This window comes from Stegostoma tigrinum, chromosome 29 (assembly GCF_030684315.1).
Source record: "Stegostoma tigrinum isolate sSteTig4 chromosome 29, sSteTig4.hap1, whole genome shotgun sequence".
In the NCBI taxonomy this organism is placed as follows: Eukaryota; Metazoa; Chordata; class Chondrichthyes; order Orectolobiformes; family Stegostomatidae; genus Stegostoma; species Stegostoma tigrinum.
Window position 1 is genome coordinate 1,597,625 of NC_081382.1, and position 23,021 is coordinate 1,620,645.

A 23,021-nucleotide genomic window follows, 5' to 3' on the forward strand; every position below is an offset into this window, starting at 1 on the left:
CACGCAGACGCACACGCAGGCACACGCAGACACACGCACACGCAGACACACGCACACGCAGACACACGCACACGCAGACACACGCACACGCAGACACACGCACACGCAGACACACGCACACGCAGACACACGCACACGCAGACACACACACGCAGACACACACACGCAGACACACACACGCAGACACACACACGCAGACACACGCAGACGCACACGCAGACACACGCACACGCAGACACACGCACACGCAGACACACACACACGCAGACACACACACACGCAGACACACACACACGCAGACACACACACACGCAGACACACACACACGCAGACACACACACGCAGACACACGCAGACGCACACGCAGACGCACACGCAGACACGCACACACGCAGACGCGCACACACACACACGCACACGCAGACACAAACGCACGCAGACACACACGCAGGCGCACACACACACGCAGGCGCACACACACACGCAGGCGCACACACACGCGCAGGCGCACACACACGCGCAGGCGCACACACGCGCAGGCGCACACACGCGCAGACGCACACACGCGCAGACGCACACACGCGCAGACGCACACGCGCAGACGCACACACGCGCAGACGCACACACGCACGGGCAGACGCACACGCACGGGCAGACGCACACGCACGGGCAGACGCACACGCACGGGCAGACGCACACGCACACGCAGACGCACACGCACACGCAGACGCACACGCACACGCAGACGCACACGCACACGCAGACGCACACGCACGGGCAGACACACACACGCAGACACACACACGCAGACACACACACGCAGACACACACACGCAGACACACACACGCAGACACACACACACGCAGACGCACACACGCAGACACACACACACGCAGACGCACACACGCAGACACGCACACACGCAGACGCACACGCAGACGCACACGCAGGCACACGCAGGCACACGCAGGCACACGCAGACACACGCAGACACACGCACACGCAGACGCACGCACACGCAGACGCACGCACACGCAGACGCACACGCAGACGCACACGCAGACACACGCAGGCACACGCAGGCACACGCAGGCACACGCAGGCACACGCAGGCACACGCACACGCAGGCACACGCACACGCAGACACACGCACACGCAGACACACGCACACGCAGACACACGCACACGCAGACACACGCACACGCAGACACACGCACACGCAGACACACGCACACGCAGACACACGCACACGCAGACACACACACGCAGACACACACACGCAGACACACACACGCAGACACACACGCAGACACACACACGCAGACACACACACGCAGACACGCACACACGCAGACACGCACACACGCAGACACACACACACGCAGACACACACACACGCAGACACACACACACGCAGACACACACACACGCAGACACACACACGCAGACACGCACACACGCAGACGCACACGCAGACGCACACGCAGGCACACGCAGACACACGCACACGCAGACGCACGCACACGCAGACGCACGCACACGCAGACGCACGCACACGCAGACGCACACGCAGACACACGCAGGCACACGCAGGCACACGCACACGCAGGCACACGCACACGCAGACACACGCACACGCAGACACACGCACACGCAGACACACGCACACGCAGACACACGCACACGCAGACACACGCACACGCAGACACACGCACACGCAGACACACTCACACGCAGACACACTCACACGCAGACACACTCACACGCAGACACACTCACACGCAGACACACACACACGCAGACACACACACACGCAGACACACACACGCAGACACGCACACACGCAGACGCACACGCAGACGCACACGCAGGCACACGCAGACACACGCACACGCAGACGCACGCACACGCAGACGCACGCACACGCAGACGCACGCACACGCAGACGCACACGCAGACACACGCAGGCACACGCAGGCACACGCACACGCAGACACACGCACACGCAGACACACGCACACGCAGACACACGCACACGCAGACACACGCACACGCAGACACACGCACACGCAGACACACGCAGACACACGCACACGCAGACACACTCACACGCAGACACACTCACACGCAGACACACTCACACGCAGACACACTCACACGCAGACACACTCACACGCAGACACACTCACACGCAGACACACACACGCAGACACACACACGCAGACACACACACGCAGACACACACACGCAGACACACACACACGCAGACACACACACACGCAGACGCACACGCAGACGCACACGCAGACGCACACGCAGGCACACGCAGGCACACGCAGGCACACGCAGACACACGCAGACACACGCAGACACACGCAGACACACGCACACGCAGACACACGCACACGCAGACACACGCACACGCAGACACACGCACACGCAGACACACGCACACGCAGACACACGCACACGCAGAAACACACACGCAGACACACACACGCAGACACACACACGCAGACACACACACGCAGACACACACACGCAGACACACACACACGCAGACACACACACGCAGACGCACACACGCAGACGCACACGCAGACGCACACGCAGACGCACACGCAGACACGCACACACGCAGACGCACACACACACACGCAGACGCGCACACACACGCAGACGCGCACACACACGCAGACGCGCACACACACGCAGGCGCGCACACACAGGCAGGCGCACACACACAGGCAGGCGCACACACACGCGCAGACACACACACACGCGCAGACACACACACGCGCAGACGCACACACGCGCAGACGCACACACGCGCAGACGCACACACGCGCAGACGCACACACGCGCAGGCGCACACACGCGCAGGCGCACACACGCGCAGGCGCAGACGCACACACGCGCAGACGCACACGCACGCGCAGACGCACACGCACGCGCAGACGCACACGCACGGGCAGACGCACACGCACGGGCAGACGCACACGCACACGCACAGGCACACGCACACACACGCGCGCAGACACACGCGCGCAGACACGCGCGCAGACACACGCGCGCAGACACACGCGCGCAGACGCACACGCGCGCAGACGCACACGCGCGCGGGCAGACGCACACGCGCGGGCAGACGCACACGCGCGGGCAGACGCACACGCACGGGCAGACGCACACGCACGGGCAGACGCACACGCACGGGCAGACGCACACGCAGACACACAGGCACACACACACACACGCGCAGACACACACACGCGCAGACACACGCACACGCAGACGCACACGCAGACGCACACGCAGACGCACACGCAGACGCACACGCAGACACACGCAGACACACGCAGACACACGCAGACACACGCACACGCAGACACACACGCAGACACACACGCAGACACACACGCAGACACACACACGCAGACACACACACGCAGACACACACACGCAGACACACACACGCAGACACACACACACGCAGACACACACACACGCAGACACGCACACACGCAGACGCACACACACACACACACGCAGACACAAACGCACGCAGACGCACACGCAGACGCACACACACGCAGACGCGCACACACACAGACGCGCACACACACAGACGCGCACACACACAGACGCGCACACACACAGACGCGCACACACACAGACGCGCACACACACAGACGCGCACACACACAGACGCGCACACACACAGACGCGCACACACACGCAGACGCGCACACACACGCAGGCGCACACACACACGCAGACGCACACACACACGCAGACGCACACACACACGCAGACGCACACACACACGCAGACGCACACACACACGCAGACACACACACACACGCAGACACACACACACGCACGCAGAAACACACACACGCACACGCAGAATCTCACACACACGCAGAATCACACACACGCAGAATCACACACACGCAGAATCACACACACGCAGAATCACACACACGCAGAATCACACACACGCAGAATCACACACACGCAGAATCACACACACGCAGAATCACACACACGCAGAATCACACACACGCAGACACAGGCAGACACACAGACACGCAGACACACACACGCGCAGACGCACACACGCGCGCAGACGCACGCACGCGCAGACGCACGCACGCGCAGACGCACGCACGCGCAGACGCACGCACGCGCAGACGCACGCAGACACGCGCACACGCAGACACGCGCACACGCAGACACGCGCACACGCAGACACGCGCACACGCAGACACGCGCACACGCAGACACGCGCACACGCAGACACACGCACACACGCAGACACACGCACACACGCAGACACGGACACACACGGACACACACACGCACGCAAACGCAGACACGCACGCAGACGCATACGCACACGCGCACACGCAGACGCGCGCACACGCAGACGCGCGCACACGCAGACGCGCGCGCACACGCAGACGCGCGCGCACACGCAGACGCACACGCACACGCACACGCAGACGCGCGCACACGCAGACGCGCGCACACGCAGACGCGCGCACACGCAGACGCGCGCACACGCAGGCGCACGCAGGCGCACGCACACGCAGGCACACGCACACGCAGGCACACGCAGGCGCACACGCAGACGCACGCACACGCAGACGCACGCACACGCAGACACACACACGCAGACACACACACGCAGACACACACACGCAGACACACACACACACGTAGACACACACACGCAGACACACACACACACGTAGACACACACACACACACGTAGACACACACACACACACACGCAGACACACACACCCGCAGACACGCACACGCACGCAGACGCACGCACACGCACACTCGCACACACACGCAGACGCACACACACGCACGCAGACGCACACGCACGCACGCAGACACGCACGCAGACGCACACACGCACGCAGACACACACGCACGCAGACACACACGCACGCAGACACACACGCACGCAGACACACACGCACGCAGACACACACGCACGCAGACACACACGCACGCAGACACACACACACGCAGACACACACACACACGCAGACACACACACACACGCAGACACACACACACGCAGACAGACACACACGCAGACACTCACGCAGACAGACACACACGCAGACAGACACACACGCAGACAGACACACACGCAGACAGACACACGCACACGCAGACACACACGCACACGCAGACACTCACGCACACGCAGACACTCACGCACACGCAGACACTCACGCAGACAGACACTCACGCAGACAGACACACGCAGACAGACACACGCAGACAGACACTCACGCAGACAGACACTCACGCAGAGACACACACGCAGAGACACAGACACACACACACGCAGACACTCACGCAGACACACACTCACGCAGACACACACAGACACACACAGACAGACAGACAGACACACACACACACACACACAGACAGACAGACACACAGACAGACAGACACAGACACAGACACACACACAGACAGACACACACACAGACAGACAGACAGACACAGACACACACACAGACAGACAGACAGACACTCTCTCTCTCTCTCTGACCCTCACTGGGGTACAGTCCCGCGCGCGCGCACACACACACGCTGACTCTCACCTATATTTGCAAATTGTAATGTTAATGGGGGAAGCTCTGGTCACATCATGGTCCACATTGTCCTCTCCTGTGAACTGTATAACTATATGAACGTTGTGCTGGATCATCCTAACGAAAGCTGCACCTTTGTAGATCTGTCAGCCTGATTTCCCTCACGAACCAGGGTAACAGCTTCCGGATGCACTGCCTCTTGCCTCCGTTGCATTTGACCTCATATCCTCTTGCACCGCTCGGGCACCATGTTGCTGAGGTCGATATCCGGGTCTTCTGGGCGCCATATTGGTTATGGCTGTTTGTTTGGTCGCCATGTTACTAAAGTCGTTACCTGTCTTGCTCACAATAGGTCATTACCATATCATTATTTGTGCTTCTCAAGCTCGGTATCATGTCGTGCAATCTCTGTCCAGCATCGACGGCTCTTGGATCTTAATCAGAATTTTTTTATTGTTTCTCCCTGCTCTTGCTGTTGAAACCTGGTACATTGTACCCCCAGTTGTCTGCCACATGCAGAGCCAGTTTTGACCCTCTAGAAAACGTCACTAACTCTCCTTATAATTCACATAATTTCAAAGTTTTATACCTCTGTTGCGACTGTCTATTTGCCGTGAAGGCTGTTCTCTGGCCCTTTATCAAACATTTTATGGAAGCCAATATACTCCACATCAACTGCATCTCTTCATGACCCTCTTTTTAACTTCAGCAAAAAAAACACAGTTGGGTTAGTTCAACAATATTTGTCTTCAACATATCAATGCTGGTTTTCTTTGATTTTTTTAATGAAACTATACCTTTTCTATTCACTCTGTCGCTGGCTCACCAGCATTTTATTGCCCACCAATGCCCATCATTCCTTGCCCTTGAGAAGGTTGGGGTGACTACCTTCTGGAACCTCTTTAGTCCATGTGTTGTAGCTTGGTGCATAATGCCTTTGACAATTTCAAGACTTTAACCCACCAACAGTAAAGGAACGGCGATTTAGTTTGCGTGATAGTAAGTGACTTGAAGGGAAACCTAGAAGTCCTGACGGTGTTCTCAAGTTTTGATGCCCTTGTCCTTCGAGATGAAAGTGGTTCTGAGTTTTGAAAATGATGTCTCAGGATTTTTGATGAATTTCTGCAGTGCATCTTGTGCATAGTACGCACTGTTGCTCTTGAGGGTCAGTGGTGTCGGGATTGGATGTATGTGGACATGGAATCAATCAAGCGCCTGCTAGGTTATGCTGGTGTCATTTTTCAAAAATATGAAAGAAGGAAGGAATGAAATATTCCCAAGGTCAAGATAGGCCTCACCTAACTTCACCCAAATCTCCAACATATCTCGCCAGGGCCCATATTGCTCAGACCCCTGTTAGTTTCAACGCAAAAAATTGAATAACTAAAATTAGTACCCATTCACAGGATGCAGAAATTTCTTATATCTCTTGGCATTTTGCATATTGAACAGTCCATACCCTAGTGAATTGGTGATTTTCAATTACAGAATTTTACTGATCATATAGTTTTAAAGCATAGTCACAATACTGATCGTGAAATTGTGTGAACTCTTTTCTGTCTGCCAGTTGCATTTATGATCAGTCCGTACAAAGTGTTTGATGGATCACTTAAAATCATCACTTTAATGACCATTTCCATCATTGTTCTCACTGTTTTTTTCTTTTATTTCCAGCTACACTTTATTGGGAACAACCAGAAGTTCATCGTCTCCTGTAAAAGAGAGGAGGGTGAGTGGCCTCACAGCCGGTTACAGGTTAGTGCCACACAGTGAGACAGCAAGTGAAGCATCAAGCAGTTTCCTTCAGTCTGAGCTTTCCCTCCCACCCTCGGGGATGCTGTGTCCTTTTCACACTATTTAATCCTTCCATACTGTAAATGGTTGAGAACCTTCTGATTTCTGCCTGTCTTTATCCCCTTGGACACTTGTGGCCTGACTGTCTCACTTCAGCCCCCAGCAGAACTCTCGTTGGTAACTGTGAGTTTGATCAAATCCAGCCCCATGAAATGGAAGTGATCAGGAAGTAGAGCTACTCCCAGCTGAAATATACCAGGAATCAGCTCCTTGATTGAGTAAAATGAACATATCCGGTACCTTCTAGCACTACTGCGCAGTACTTCTCAGCTCATACACCTTCCAAGGGCACCCAATGATTCACCCAGAGCTGTCATTCTGCTGAATTCAGGCGGTACCTATTGTTAATCTTAGTGCTGTTCGTGTAGTGTCCAGAGTTATGCCCTATGCTGTGCTGTACCCAATTGTGTGACATCTGCTGTTCCCAACTTGATTGAGTTATGTTAATATGCGCCTGAAGGCAAATTCTTCCTTACCCTGTGCTCCAAATATCATCGTTTCCCGAGCAGGATCCTTATGTAGAAAGGATAGCAGAGAAAATAAATCAGTTACATAATCAGAAATGTGACAAGAATTAAGCATTTTTTCTCTAAATTATTTCCCAAAATACATATTTAAAGTATACTTACAAGTAGCTGGATTTATAATCAGGGGATTAAATTACATGTAAAAATTATGAGAATTTGTTTAAGTCTCTTGGATCGATGGATAGTCCAGAACAAATACAGTCAAATATAAAGCAGTTATGTGAGCTGTTCAGTGATGGGTCTCACTGAATCGGTGCTTATAGCGTCAGTCCCTGGGGTACGCTTTCACCACATCTCCTGAGCCCCAAACGCCCACCTGTTAACCAATTCTGGGATAGCTGTCTTGGTACCTGTCCATATTGTAATCTCAGGGCATGCAGCTTGTAGTACACGCTGCCATTTCAGTCTAATATCTAGGAAGTGAATGAAGTGATAACCCACCTGCAAAACAGAACCTGGGGTAGACTTCCATGATGCTCATGCTCCTGTTGGACGCAGTGTGTGCACAATCTAATGTTCACAATTCATATTGTTCATTCAAGTTTAGGATGAGTCAGAAGGCTCTGTAATAATGAATTCCCTTCCTCACCCAAATAACAGTATGACAATTGGATTACAACAAGTCCACATCACGTATGAGGAGGGGAACTGATTTTAAATGGAACATAGGAATTGGAGAAGGCCATTCAGCCACCCGAGCCTGATCTGACATTCAATGAAATCATGGCTGATCTGTGGCCTAACTCCAAATACTTACCTTTGGCTCATGTCCCTTAATACCTTTGCTGAACAATAATGTAGCTAAATCTGATTTAAAACTGAAAACTGATCTAGCATGAACTACAGTAGGTGAAAGAGAGTTCAAAAACACTCTCCTGAATGGTCTGGCCATTTTTAGACAATGCTATCTGGTTCTAGAATCTCCAACCAGTGGAAAATGTTTCTTTTTATCCACAGTGTCTTTTCCTGTTAATATCTTGAAAGGTTCAATTAGACCACCCCTAGCATTCTAAATTCTAGAGAAAACAGACCTAATTTTTTATAATCTCTCCTCATAATTTAACCTATAAAGTCCAGGTTTCATTCATGCAAATACCACAAAGAACTGCAGGCGCTGGAAATTCTTAAGATGTGTCAGTGGACCTGAAACATTAACTCTGCATTCTCTCACCAGGTGCTGCCTGACCTGCTGTGTTTCTCCAGCAATTTTCTGTTTTTTGCTTCATCCTTCTTATAAACCAACATTGTCCTCCCTCTCTCCAAAGCCAATATATCCTTCCCAAGATGTGGTGCCCAGATCTGCTCACAGTGTAACAAGAGTTTTGTATAGCTGCAACATAACCTCTGTGTCCTTACACTTCAGTCTTCTCGATATCAAGGCCATAGTTCCATTATCTTTTTTGATTATTTTTGCACCTGTTCATCGAATTTTAAACCTGTTCCTGAACACTCAACAAGTCTCGGGACATTCATTGTATTGAACTTCATATCGTGTAACAAGTACCCTGATCTATTCTTTATTGGTCCAAAATGGAAAACCTCACGCCTGCTTATATTGAACTCCATCTCCTACAGTTTTGCTCATTTATCTATCAATATCCCTTTTTTATTTTATGCCATCAACTACACTGTCTACAATGTCATTTAACTTTGTGTCATCAGTACATTTGGATATTAGTCTTCCTGAGCCATTATCCAAGTCATTACTAAACAAAATGAATAATCAAGGGTCTAACACTGATCCTTTTAGGACACCACTGGTCACATACTGTCAATTTGAGTACCTACCGTTTATCCCTACTTTCTGCCACTTGCCATTCAACCAATTTTCCAGACATATCAGTAATTTATCCTCAATCCATGCATTTCCTCTTTAGCCAGCAGTATCTAATGTATGTCTTTGTCAAATGTGTTCTGAAAATCCACATAAAAAACATTTGTAGACATTTGAGTTAATGTTTCAGGTCATTGACACTTCCTTAACACTTTAGCCAAAACGTTAACTCTGATTTCTCTCCACAGATGCTACCAGACCTGTTAGGCTTTTCCAGCAATTTCCATTTTTGACCCTGATTTATAGTATCCACAGTTCTTCTGGTTTTTATCCATAGACATTCGCTGTCCAATATCTTAGTCACTACTTCAAAAAATTCACTGAGTTTTGTCATGCATGACCTGCCTATCATGAATCCATGCTGGTTGTCCCTGCTTAACTGAAAATCTTTGAAGTGTTCAGTTATCCCATCCTTGATTATAGACTCCCAACAATTTCTCCACCATTATTGTTGGACTAGCTGAACTGTAATTTCCAATTTTCCTCTGTTACCCTTCTTAAACAGCAGAGTGATGTGTAATTTTCCACTGCAGAGGAGCAATTCCTGTATTGATGGAACTCTGAAAGGGTAATGCACTCCCTACTTCCTTTATCATTCTTGGATGGAAATTGTGAGTTCCTGGGGGGTTTTAATTCTTTAATTCCATAGATTTCCTCATTATGAATGTTTTACATACATTAATTTTATTCAGTCCGTGTTCCTGACCCACTATGAATTTTCTCAGGCCTTCTGTCAAATGGTCCTCCTTTACTAATGCAAATGCTGAGGCAAAGTAATTTTTCAACATGTCTGCATTTCTCCATAGTCTTTGATAATGTTTCTAATATCAGTCTTTAGTGGGCCAACATTGCTCCTGGCTACTTGCTTTCTTTTTATGTAACTATAAAATTTCTTTTAATGGATTCTAATTCTCCGTGTAAGCTTCCTTTCATAATCCCTTCTAGTAACGATTATAAATTGCTTTGTGGCCCTTTTCTTGTCTTTGTATCTTTCCCATTTAACGGGATCTGTGCTTTTGTTTTGCAGTTTTGAAAACCCTTTATTTTAGATTTACACTGTCTGTTTTGGTTTTAAATAGAAATTGATTGTGCTGTTATGACAGACCACATTTACAATGAGCTGCATGGACCATGTTAGGTAGCTAAGATAACAAGGTGTAGAGCTGGATGAACACAGCAGGCCAAGCAGCATCAGAGGAGCAGGAAGGCTGATGTTTTGGGCCTGGACCCTTCTTCAGAAGTAGTCAAGATGTCTGGTGCCGCAGTGAGCGAGTAAATCTCTGTGTTACCAGAAATTAAAATTGTACATCAGTCTAGTGCATATCAGATTGGAATGTAATCTAGGAGTATGCATGGTTTCATAAAGAATAACAGGCTCCTGGGAGTGAGTTAAGGTTGGAATCCAAGTGAAGAGATTTGGTAATTTACATAAAGAAGGACGTATGCCCAGCTGCGAGTCACAGATTGGAATCCAATTGGATAATTAATGTATGAAATCATATGGAGTTACAGTCTTGGATCAAACTGAAGAGTTGAAGAGTTTTCATTTTAGAATAACAAATGGCTGAGAGTGAGCTATATGCCAGAATACATAGGATTTCAATGCTTATGGCATTCAGATCATCTTAATCACCACAATGTCAATATGCATTTTGAAAATTGGTTTGAGGTCTGGAACGCTCAGCAAACAAGACCAATCTATCGATATAACAAAGTGTGGAGCTGGATGAACACAGCAGGCCAAGCAGCATCTTAGGAGCACAAAAGCTGACGTTTCGGTCCTAGACCCTTCATCAGAAAAGGGTCTAGGCCCGAAACGTCAGCTTTTGTCCTCCAAAGATGCTGCTTGGCCTGCTGTGTTTATCCAGCTCCACACTTTGTTATCTCGGATTCTCCAGCGTCTGCAGTTCCCATTATCTCCAAGACCAATCTACTCACTGCCGGAGTGAGGGGAACAACATAATCTCTGGAATTCACTTCGTAAACATTTCTGCCTCACCCCTCTGTCAAACACTCTGTAAAACTGTCCCATTTGCCAAGCTTGTGGTTATCTGGCTAAATATCTTTTTATGTGATTCCATATTAAATTTTTGAAGGACATTTTACGTACAAAACCAGTATCAATAAAGAATGAATACCAGAGAACTTAATGGAATGAAGTGACTGCAACCACACTGGACCTGGGCTTTTAAAAGGGGGAGATGGAGGGAGAATGGATGAATTGGTTCCCATTTTTCCTTAAATTCTGAAATAGTTTCTAGAAATTGGAAAGTAGCAAACATAACCCCCCAATTTAAGAAAGGAAGAAAAAAGGAACAGGACACTATAGACCAGTTAGCTTAACATCAACAGTTGACAAATTGCTAGAATCTGCCATTAAGTACAAGGAACAGGGCATTAAGAAATGTTGCACAAACAACATTGATATATGACAAAAAAATCATACTTGACAAATCTGTTGAGTTTTTTGAGGAAGTAGCTAGCGTTTTAATCATCCCTAACTGCCCTTAAACTGAGTGGCTTGCCAGGGCTTGTCAGAGAGCCCTTAAGAGTCAACCCCACATTGCTGTGGTCACTTATAGCTGGCAGATTTCTTTTCTGGAAAAGTATTAGTGAACCAGTTGGGTCTTTACAGCAATCCATAATAGCTATGATGGTTGCTACTACTGAGATTGGTTAAAATTGCAGATTTACTCATTGAACTTGTAGTCTAGTAACTCAGATACCCAGGTCAATGCTCTGAGCACAACACCACAGCAGCTGGTGGAACTTGAGTTATTACACAACTAATATTAACACCACACCACCATCTCCACCAAAATCCCTCAGGCAAGTGGGGATGATATATGAGAAAGGATTATGAATTAGTCATTGAATAGAAAATAAAACGTAGAAATAAACAGGCCATTTTTAAGATAATAAAATGTGAGGCTGGATGAACACAGCAGGCCAAGCAGCATCTCAGGAGCACAAAAGCTGACGTTTCGGGCCTAGACCCTTCATCAGAGAGGGGGATGGGGAGAGGGAACTGGAATAAATAGGGAGAGAGGGGGAGGCGGACCGAAGATGGAGAGTAAAGAAGATAGGTGGAGAGAGTGTAGGTGGGGAGGTAGGGAGGGGATAGGTCGGTCCAGGGAAGACGGACAGGTCAAGGAGGTGGGATGAGGTTAGTAGGTAGCTGGGGGTGCGGCTTGGGGTGGGAGGAAGGGATGGGTGAGAGGAAGAACCGGTTAGGGAGGCAGAGACAGGTTGGACTGGTTTTGGGATGCAGTGGGTGGGGGGGAAGAGCTGGGCTGGTTGTGTGGTGCAGTGGGGGGAGGGGACGAACTGGGCTGGTTTAGGGATGCAGTTGGGGAAGGGGAGATTTTGAAACTGGTGAAGTCCACATTGATACCATATGGCTGCAGGGTTCCCAGGCGGAATATGAGTTGCTGTTCCTGCAACCTTCGGGTGGCATCATTGTGGCAGTGCAGGAGGCCCATGATGGACATGTCATCTAGAGAATGGGAGGGGGAGTGGAAATGGTTTGCGACTGGGAGGTGCAGTTGTTTGTTGCGAACTGAGCGGAGGTGTTCTGCAAAGCGGTCCCCAAGCCTCCGCTTGGTTTCCCCAATGTAGAGGAAGCCGCACCGGGTACAGTGGATGCAGTATACCACATTGGCAGATGTGCAGGTGAACCTCAGCTTAATGTGGAATGTCATCTTGGGGCCTGGAATGGGGGTGAGGGAGGAGGTGTGGGGACAGGTGTAGCATTTCCTGCGGTTGCAGGGGAAGGTGCCAGGTGTGGTGGGGTTGGAGGGCAGTGTGGAGCGAACAAGGGAGTCACGGAGGGAGTGGTCTCTCCGGAAAGCTGACAGGGGAGGGGATGGAAAAATGCCTTGGGTGGTGGGGTCGGATTGTAAATGGCGGAAGTGTCGGAGGATAATGCGTTGTATCCGGAGGTTGGTAGGGTGGTGTGTGAGAACGAGGGGGATCCTCTTGGGGCGGTTGTGGCGGGGGCGGGGTGTGAGGGATGTGTTGCGGGAAATACGGGAGACGCGGTCAAGGGCGTTCTCGATCACTGTGGGGGGAAAGTTGCGGTCCTTAAAGAACTTGGACATCTGGGATGTGCGGGAGTGGAATGTCTTATCGTGGGAGCAGATGCGGCGGAGGCGGAGGAATTGGGAATAGGGGATGGAATTTTTGCAGGAGGGTGGGTGGGAGGAGGTGTATTCTAGGTAGCTGTGGGAGTCGGTGGGCTTGAAATGGACATCAGTTACAAGCTGGTTGCCTGAGATGGAGACTGAGAGGTCCAGGAAGGTGAGGGATGTGCTGGAGATGGCCCAGGTGAACTGAAGGTTGGGGTGGAAGGTGTTGGTGAAGTGGATGAACTGTTCGAGCTCCTCTGGGGAGCAAGAGGCGGCGCCGATACAGTCATCAATGTACCGGAGGAAGAGGTGGGGTTTGGGGCCTGTGTAGGTGCGGAAGAGGGACTGTTCCACGTAACCTACAAAGAGGCAGGCATAGCTGGGGCCCATGCGGGTGCCCATGGCCACCCCCTTAGTCTGTAGGAAGTGGGAGGAGTCAAAAGAGAAGTTGTTGAGTGTGAGGACGAGTTCAGCTAGGCGGATGAGAGTGTCGGTGGAGGGGGACTGGTCGGGCCTGCGGGATAGGAAGCAGCGGAGGGCCTTGAGGCCATCTCCATGCGGAATGCAGGTGTACAGGGACTGGACGTCCATGGTGAATATGAGGTGTTGGGGGCCAGGGAATTGGAAGTCCTGGAGGAGGTGGAGGGCGTGGGTGGTGTCACGGACGTAGGTGGGGAGTTCCTGGACCAAAGGGGAGAAAATGGAGTCCAGATAGGTGGAGATGAGTTCGGTGGGGCAGGAGCAGGCTGAGACGATGGGTCGACCAGGGCAGGCAGGTTTGTGGATTTTGGGAAGGAGATAGAAACGGGCCGTGCGGCGTTGGGGAACAATGAGGTTGGAGGCTGTGGGTGGGAGGTCCCCTGTGGTGATGAGGTCGTGAATGGTGTTGAAGATGATGGTTTGGTGCTCGGGTGTGGGGTCATGATCGAGGAGGCGGTAGAAGGTGGTGTTGGAGAGTTGGCGTCTGGCCTCGGCGATGTAGAGGTCAGTGCGCCATACTACCACTGCGCCACCCTTGTCTGCGGGTTTGATGGTGAGGTTGGGGTTGGAGCGGAGGGAGCGGAGGGCTGCCCGTTCTGCGGGGGAGAGGTTGAAGTGGGTGAGAGGGGTGGAGAGGTTGAGGCGGTTAATGTCTCGACGGCAGTTGGAGATGAAGAGGTCGAGGGAGGGTAGGAGGCCTGGGGGTGGTGTCCAGGAGGAGGACTTGTGTTGGAAGCGGGTGAAGGGGTCAGTGGAAGGAGGGTTGGGTTCCCAGTTGAAGAAGTAGGCATGGAGGCGAAGACAGCGGAAAAACTGCTCTATATCCAACCGTGACTGGTATTCGTTGATGTGTGGTTGTAGGGGGACAAAGGTGAGCCCCTTGCTAAGGACTGACCCTTCGTCCTCAGTCAGTGGGAGGTCTGGGGGGATGGTGAAGATGCGGCAGGGCTCAGTGTGGCTGTCTCCTCTGGGGCCATTTTTAGTTGGCAGGGTGTAACTGTCAAAGCACCATTAGAATCCATTCTTGGACCAGCTATTTAAAATCCATGAGAGAATTACATGAGGGGTTCAAGTGCAACATATCTATGTGTGCTGGGAATAAAACATCGGGTAGAAAAGTAATTGGTAATTAGAAAGCAACAAGACTACAAAGGAATAAGACATGGGCGTGAGTTAGCAATGGATTACAACATGATGGAATGTGAAGTTGTCCACTCTGGTTAGGGATGCAAAAGCAGAATATTTTTAAATGATGAGAGACTGGAAAAGGTTTACATTCAGAGGGACCTGAATATCTTAATAAATGAATCAGAGTAGATGAACAGGCTGTCTGTTTTTACCTTCCATCCTCATTTCCAAGATTGATTTGCCATTGCCCTCTGCAGAGTGCTTAAACAGGACAATTTCCTACTCCTTCCACCTGCCAACAGCTGTTTTGGAAGAACTTACAAGCCAAAAATCATCCTATTTGACCACATTGCAAACACACTTTCCATGGTCAACAAGTTCTGACGTATGACTCGAATCTCAGCTTTTCACCCAGAAGAAAGGACATTTTGGCACAAGATGTCCTACAAACACATTGGTACAGCATGCTATTGGGAAATTAAAATTGTATGTTTGCCTTTTTACATAGCAGTTAGAATGTGAGAATATGAAAATAATGTAGGGTATTAGTGACACAATGCCAGGGCCACTTGACATGCACGTTTACGTGGTAGAGCAAAGTGTGCAGAGGACTCTGAAAGTTTGCAGAGGGATATAGATAGTTTAAGTGAATGGGCAAAGGTCTGGCAGATGGAATTCAATGGAGATTAATGTGAAGTATTCCATTTTGTTGGGAATAACTGTAAAAGGAACTGTTATTTGAATGGTAAAAAAATTGCAGCATGCTACTGTGCAGAGGGATCTAGGTGTTCTTGTGCTGGAACTGCAGAAAGTTGGTCTGCAGGTACAACAGGTAATTAAGAAGGCAAACGGAATTTCATTCTTCATTGCCAGAGGGATTGAGTTTAAAAGCAGGGAGGTTAAGTTGTAACTTTATAGGGTGCTGATAAGGCCACACCTGGAGTACTACATGCAGTTTTAGTCTCCTTACTTGAGAAAGAATGTACTGGCACTGGAGGGGGTCAGAGGAGGTTCACTAGGTTGATTCCAGAGTTGAGAAGGTTGCCTTATAAGGAGACTGGGATTATATTCATTGGAATTTAGAAGAATGAGGGGGGATCTTGGCGAAACAAATAAAATTACGAAGACAGAAGCAGGGAGGTTGTTTCAACTGGCAAGTGAAACTAGAACAAGAGGGCATAGCCTCAAAATTAGGAGGACCAGATTTAGAACTGAATTGAGGAGGACCTTCTTCATCCAAAGAGTTGTGAACTTGTGGAATTCCCCTGCCCAGTGAAGTAGTTGAACCTTCCTCATTGAATGCTTTTAAAGTTAAGATAGATAATTTTTTGACTAGTAAAGGAATTAAGGGTTATGGTGAGAGGGTGAGTAAGTGGAACTGAGGCCACGAAAAGAACAGCCACGATCTTATTGAATGGTGGAGCAGACTCGACAGCCAGATGACCTGCTCCTGGTTCTTATGTTCTTGATCTCCTTGCCTAAGGAGAACATACTTTACTCCGAGGGAGTACAACAATAGTTAATTTGACTAGCTCGGGAACAATAAAATTCTTAAGCGACATCATTAAGGGAATCTACTACACAGGCTCTCTCAGGATAAAGAGTCGGCAATTTATGACTAAGCTGAGGAGAGATTTCTTCATTCAAGCGTTGCATTGTAGCTTAGTTTCATCACAACAGGGATCAATAGTCTTAGGTTGTGGATAATACAGGAAGGTACTGTTGAGAAATATGATTGTTCTTAATCTTGTTTATTAAGAGTGAACTATAAGATGCAAATAGTCTGCTCCAACTCATATTTCTTACGTAAAGAGAGAATCTAAAGATATGTTGTCTTTTTTGTTGGAGAGGGATTCGTGTAGTTTATAAAGAAAATTATTTTCTAAAGATGAGTTACAAACTGAATATGTCTTAGAGAGTAGGGAAGAATTATATTTAGATGTGAGTTTGCTCGCTGAGCTGGAAGGTTAGTTTTCAGGTGTTTCGTCACCATTCTAGGTAACATCATCGGTGAGCCTCCGATGAAGCGCTGGTGTTATGTCCCGTTTTCTATTTATCTGGTTAGGCTTCCTTGGGTTGGTGTTGTCAAACTGGCAGAAAGCTAGCCACCAGGATACATGAACATCAACTAGCCACAAAACGACATGACCCACTATCACTTGTATCCTTACATACAGATAAGGAAGGACACCACTTTGATTGGGACAACACATCCATCCTAGGACAAGCCAAACAAAGACATGCATGAGAATTCCTAGAAGCATGGCATTCCAACCGGAACTCCATCAACAAACACATTGATTTGGAGCCAATCTACCATCCCCTGAGAAAAAGAACAGGAAATGACATCACCAACCCAAGGAAACCTAACCAGATAAATAGAAAACGGAACATAACACCAGCGCTTCGTCGGAGGCTCACTGATGATGTTACCTAGAATGGTGACGAAATGTCTGAAAACTAACATTCCAGCTCAGCGAGCAAACTCACATCCAGAACCTCAACCTGAGCTACAAATCTTCTCAAAACTCGCTAATTATATTTAGAATTGCAGATCTTTTGTAAGTTGGTAAGTACAAGCAGTAGTCTACTCAAGTTTTTGGTTTCATTTTATACAGAAAGTAACAATTCCTGGGATGGTCCCAAGCTAACCAAGGAGTTCAAGTGGTTTATAGATAGAATATTATGTATTGAGTGATTCCTGCAGTATCCCAGAACATAGTAGTGGAAATGCAGTGAAGATCAATATTGTTAGGAACTTGAGCACACAAAGCAGTAGACCATCAGCTCTGTGAACTTACCCCTATCATTTAGTAAGATTCTGGCTGATTATTGGCCACAACTGTACTGTAATGCTTGACCCAAATGCCCTTTGATTCCCTTAAAATTCAAAAATTTGTTGACCAAAATCTAGAACATATTCAACAACTGAAATGTGCAAACCCCTGACCTAGAGAATTCTAACATTCACACCCTCTGATGAAGGCATTTCCCATAATTTAAGCTCAAACTGGCAGTCCTTTAGTTCTAAAACAATGCTTCTTATTTCCCCAGTATTCCACTCAGAGGAAACATTTTCTCTGACAAGCCTCGCAGAATCTTATATATTTGAATGAGATCAAGTTTCATTCTTCTAAAGTCCAAAGTAGAGACTCCTTTGCCTTAATATCTTGTCATGAGATTCTGTGGTATAAGCAGACTATCTCGTAAAAATTGGTGATATACCCTTTAAGAAGAGCATATTCATCTGAGGTAAGGAAGCTGAAATAACTCCTCAGAGGCTAATATCCCATCACCAAGTCATCCTTTATTTACACATGGAAAGTCCTTAACACTGATCCAGCTCCATCAGGGCTAGGTCTCAGAGCAGACAGGATATTGGACACTCCTATTTCTAAACTGTCAGCCAGAACCAGTTTATCAGCCCCAGTCAGGGAATTCAAACCAGCCCACCTGGTTGACCTCATTACAAACACTGCGTCCCTCCCTCTTTGAGTGCAAGAATGTAGGCTGGTCTGTTTCATTTTGTACGTCTTCCTAGGACATTTTAGCACCAGGTCAGGTTCCTCCTTGGATACAGGCAGCATGTAATGCATAGTAACTCGCCTCTTATGACTGAAATGTCTCAGAAGAACTTCGTTCTCCTCTTCAGGTGGCAAAGGCATTGAGGCAGTGACAGCCGCCAAATCCATCTCAGATCTGAGGCGTCTTCAACGCTTGACAGAGAGGGAGAACCCACAGGTTCCACCAGCCTTTTTGATTGTTCCAAAGAGCTGGGCATGTTTTGCTTCTCCACAGTTTATGAGTTTGCAGCTTTCATATAGCCCACATGCTTGTTCAGTACCATCACACCTATCCACAATTTATATGTCACTGGACCTGACCTTGCATTGACCATGCCTTCCCATGATTGCTACACCAATCTGCATCTGCTGAAGTAAAATGTCTCTCTCACAGAGCTGAATCTTGTGTTTATAATTTGCGCCCCTGCTGCCGTTTCAATCTCCTTCCTGCCCCCTCTGGTCCTAAAAGATCAAATTTAATCTGGTGCGAAGTCTTGTCCCCATTGGCGACTGTGCTGGAGCTGTCCCTTTATAAAGAAAATTATTTTCATCATAGTAGTTGCATAAGGGGCGGTCTCATAATAAAGTAGGAATTGGGGCATTTTAATATCTAATAGGCTGCTTCTTTAAGACTCACTTCAAATTTTGGACTGCTCTTTCTGCCAGACAATAGGATGATGGATGATATGGAGCTGTCCTTATATGTCAAGTACTGTTCAACTTTAGAAAATGCTCAAATTTCCTGCTGGTAAACCATACCCTGTTATCTATGACGAGCACTTCTAGAACTCTGTGTATTTCAAAAGATGCACGCAGTTTTTCTATGGTCAGCCATGTTTAACAAATCAACTCTATGCATGTCCAACCACTTTGAGTGGGCATCCACAATGTCTAAGGACATTGACCCGATGAAAGGACCGGCATAATCGTTGAGTGACCAAGCCTGGGGTTTATTCAGCTGTTCCCACATATGTTGCATAGCTGATGGTGGTAATTTTTGACTTTGTTGGCACTCTGGGCACTGCTCCACCGACACGGCTATGTTTATAACCAGTCCTGGTCACCAGACATAACTGCTCGCCAACATTTTGGAAACCCCTGGATGATCCTTGGTGGAGTCCACCTAGTATCTGGTAGTGACCTTTACTGGGGACAGTCACCCTTGCTCCCCATGTAATATGCTGTCCTAATTGTTGGTAAAGGAGTCAGGTCGTATATATATAGAGTATTAGTATCCAAAGATGAGTTACAAACCTGAATGAGTCTTTGAGATGAGGGAAGAACTATATTTAGAACTATATGTAGATGTTTTGCAACTGACTTACAAGCTGAAGATACCCTAAACGGCAGTCTGGTATAATGGTACACACTTTTATGGGTATTAATTGTACCATACTTCTGGAAATCCTCATCAAACCATAAGTGCAAGTACGGACGGCTCACGTCCAACTTCATGAAGGACAGCACCCAGCCAGCTTTGTGTGTAAATCCTCTATGTGAGTGATTGGGTATTTATCCAGCTGCGTGAAAGAGTTTGCCATTTGCTTAAAAACCCCACATAGGGGAACTGACCTGTTGAGTTTCACAATCAATACAACTGGTTCTGCCCGTTGAACAAACTGGACTAGCTTGATGCTTCCTTCACTTTCCAGGCTTCTTATTTCTGTCTCCACTTTTGCTCATAAAGCAAATGGCACTGGGTGGGCCTTGCAGATTTCTGGAATTGCTTCCTCGTCAACACCCAAGACAGCCCTGATAGTCCCTAGACCTTCCAGAAAAACCTCCAGATATTTAATTGAGACTTCACTCAGACTGACATTTTCTAATTGAAAAATGTTGAGTCAATCAAGGTGAATCTTTCTCAACCAAATTCTCCCCATGAAGCTTAGGCCTGAAGCTTTTACTACAGTCCGTGGTAGTTTAACAAGCTGCTTCTTGTAAGATACTGGAATTAGTTCCACTTGTCTGCATTTGGTCCATATCTGTTCAAACCTTTCCTAATCTTGTACTTAACCAAATGTCTGTTAAATGTTGTAACTGTACCAACATCCACCACTTCCACTGGCCATACAGTGCACACACAAACCACTTGCCATGTAAAAAGGTTGCCCTCGTGTTCTTTTTGAAACTTTCACCTCACACTTTAAAAGTAAGTCACCTAATTTTACACTCCTCTGCCCTAGGGAAAAGACCATTGCTGTTTACTGTATCTGTGCTCTTCATTATCTAATAAACATCTATAAGGTCACCCCTCTGTTTCCTACAGTCCAGTGAAAAAAAGTCTCAGCCCGTCCCATCTACTTTTATAACTCAAACCCTCTATTCCCAGCACCATCCTGGTCGATCTTTTCTGAACCCAATCCAATTTAATAATGTCCTTCCTGTAGCAGGGCCACCAGAACTGCATGCAATACTCCAGAATAGGCCTTATCAACATCCTGTACAGCCTCAACATAATGCCCAACTCCTATACTCAAAGATCTGAGCAATGAAGACAATTGTGCTAAATACCTTCTTAACCATACTGTCTACCTATGACACAAATTTCAATGAATTATACATCCAAACCCTGAGGTCTCTCTGTTCTACAACACCAGCCAGTGCCCAATCATTAATTGTATAAGTTTTGCCCATGTTTGTTTTATCAAAATGCAAGACCTCACATTTATCCACATTGAACTCTATCTGCCACTCCTCAGCACATTGACCGAAATGATCAAGATCTCTTTGTAATCTTAGATAACCTTCTTCGCTGTCCATTGTACCACCAATTTTGGTGTCATCCACAAACTTAGTAACCATGCTTCCTATATTCAGATCCAAATTGTATATATAATTGATGAAGAAAAATGGACCTAGTATTGATCCCTATAGAATGCCTTTGGTCACACACTTCCAGTCCGAAAAACACACATCCACCCCTGTTTCCTGCTAAAGCTAATTTTGTATCCAATTGGCAACGTGTCCCTGAACCCCATGTGATCTAACTTTACTAATTAATCTACCAAGTGGAACCTTGTCAAAGACTTTACTGAGGTCCATATAAATATTTACCTCACTGCCCTCATCAATTTTCTTAGTTGCTTCCTCAAAAATTTCAGTCAAGTTTGTGAGTCATGATTTCCCATGCACAAAGCAATGGTGATGATCCCTAATCAGTCCTCACCTCTCCAAACACATGTAAATTCCATCTTGCAGAATTACCTCCAACAGCTTGCCCACCACCGATGTCAGGCTGACAGGTCTATATTTCCCAGGCCTTTCCTGACAGCCTTTCTTAAATAAAGGCAACATCTGCAACCCTCCAGTCCTCCAACACCGAACCTGTCATTATAGATTAAAGAAATATTTCTGCTGGGAAGCCCACAGTTTCTTCCCTAACTTCCAACAATATGCTGAGATAAACTTGATCAGGTCCTGGAGATTTATTCACCTGAGTGTTTTCTCTGACCGCTAGCACTTCCTCTCTGTATGGTAAACTATTGATGAAACATCAATATTTATTTCCCCGAGTTTTCTAACCTCCATGGCCATGTCCACAGTAAAAACTGACACGAATTATTCATTTGGTCTCTCTCCCATCTCCTAACACATAGACGACCTTGATGATCTTTCAGGGGCCCTATTCTCTATCTAGCTACTCTTAATGTACTCTTAAAATCTCTTTGGATTATCCTTGACTTTATCTGCCAAGGCTATCTCATATCACGTCTTTTCCAGCCTGATTTCCCTCTTAAGATTGCCCCTACGCTCTTAATACTACTCAAGAGATTCATTTGATCCCAGTTGTCTATATCTAATATATGATTTTTGCTTATTCTTGTCTAGAACCTCATTATAGATTCCCTACCAGTCATAGAATCCCTATGGTGTGGA

At 48.0% G+C, this 23,021-nt stretch overlaps 2 protein-coding genes across 4 annotated transcripts in view; both read right to left on the minus strand.

Annotated features, from left to right (window-relative positions):
- The window catches only part of exd3 (exonuclease 3'-5' domain containing 3), a 644,822-nt gene extending 639,003 nt beyond the window's left edge, over positions 1-5,819 (minus strand). For all 3 annotated transcript variants that reach the window (XM_059638357.1, XM_059638356.1, XM_048558801.2), the window contains exon 1: positions 5,642-5,819. The gene's annotated coding sequence lies outside the window, so the exon portion shown is untranslated. The remainder of the gene's footprint in view (positions 1-5,641) is intronic.
- A 1,452-nt stretch (positions 5,820-7,271) lies between these two features.
- The window catches only part of LOC125465552 (protein AMBP-like), a 37,192-nt gene continuing 21,442 nt past the window's right edge, over positions 7,272-23,021 (minus strand). The window contains exons 6-7 of the mRNA XM_048559193.1: positions 7,963-7,999; positions 7,272-7,344 (exon numbers count right to left, since the gene is read on the minus strand). Coding sequence (XP_048415150.1) covers positions 7,335-7,344; positions 7,963-7,999 — 47 coding nt within the window. The 3' untranslated portion in view covers positions 7,272-7,334. The remainder of the gene's footprint in view (positions 7,345-7,962; positions 8,000-23,021) is intronic.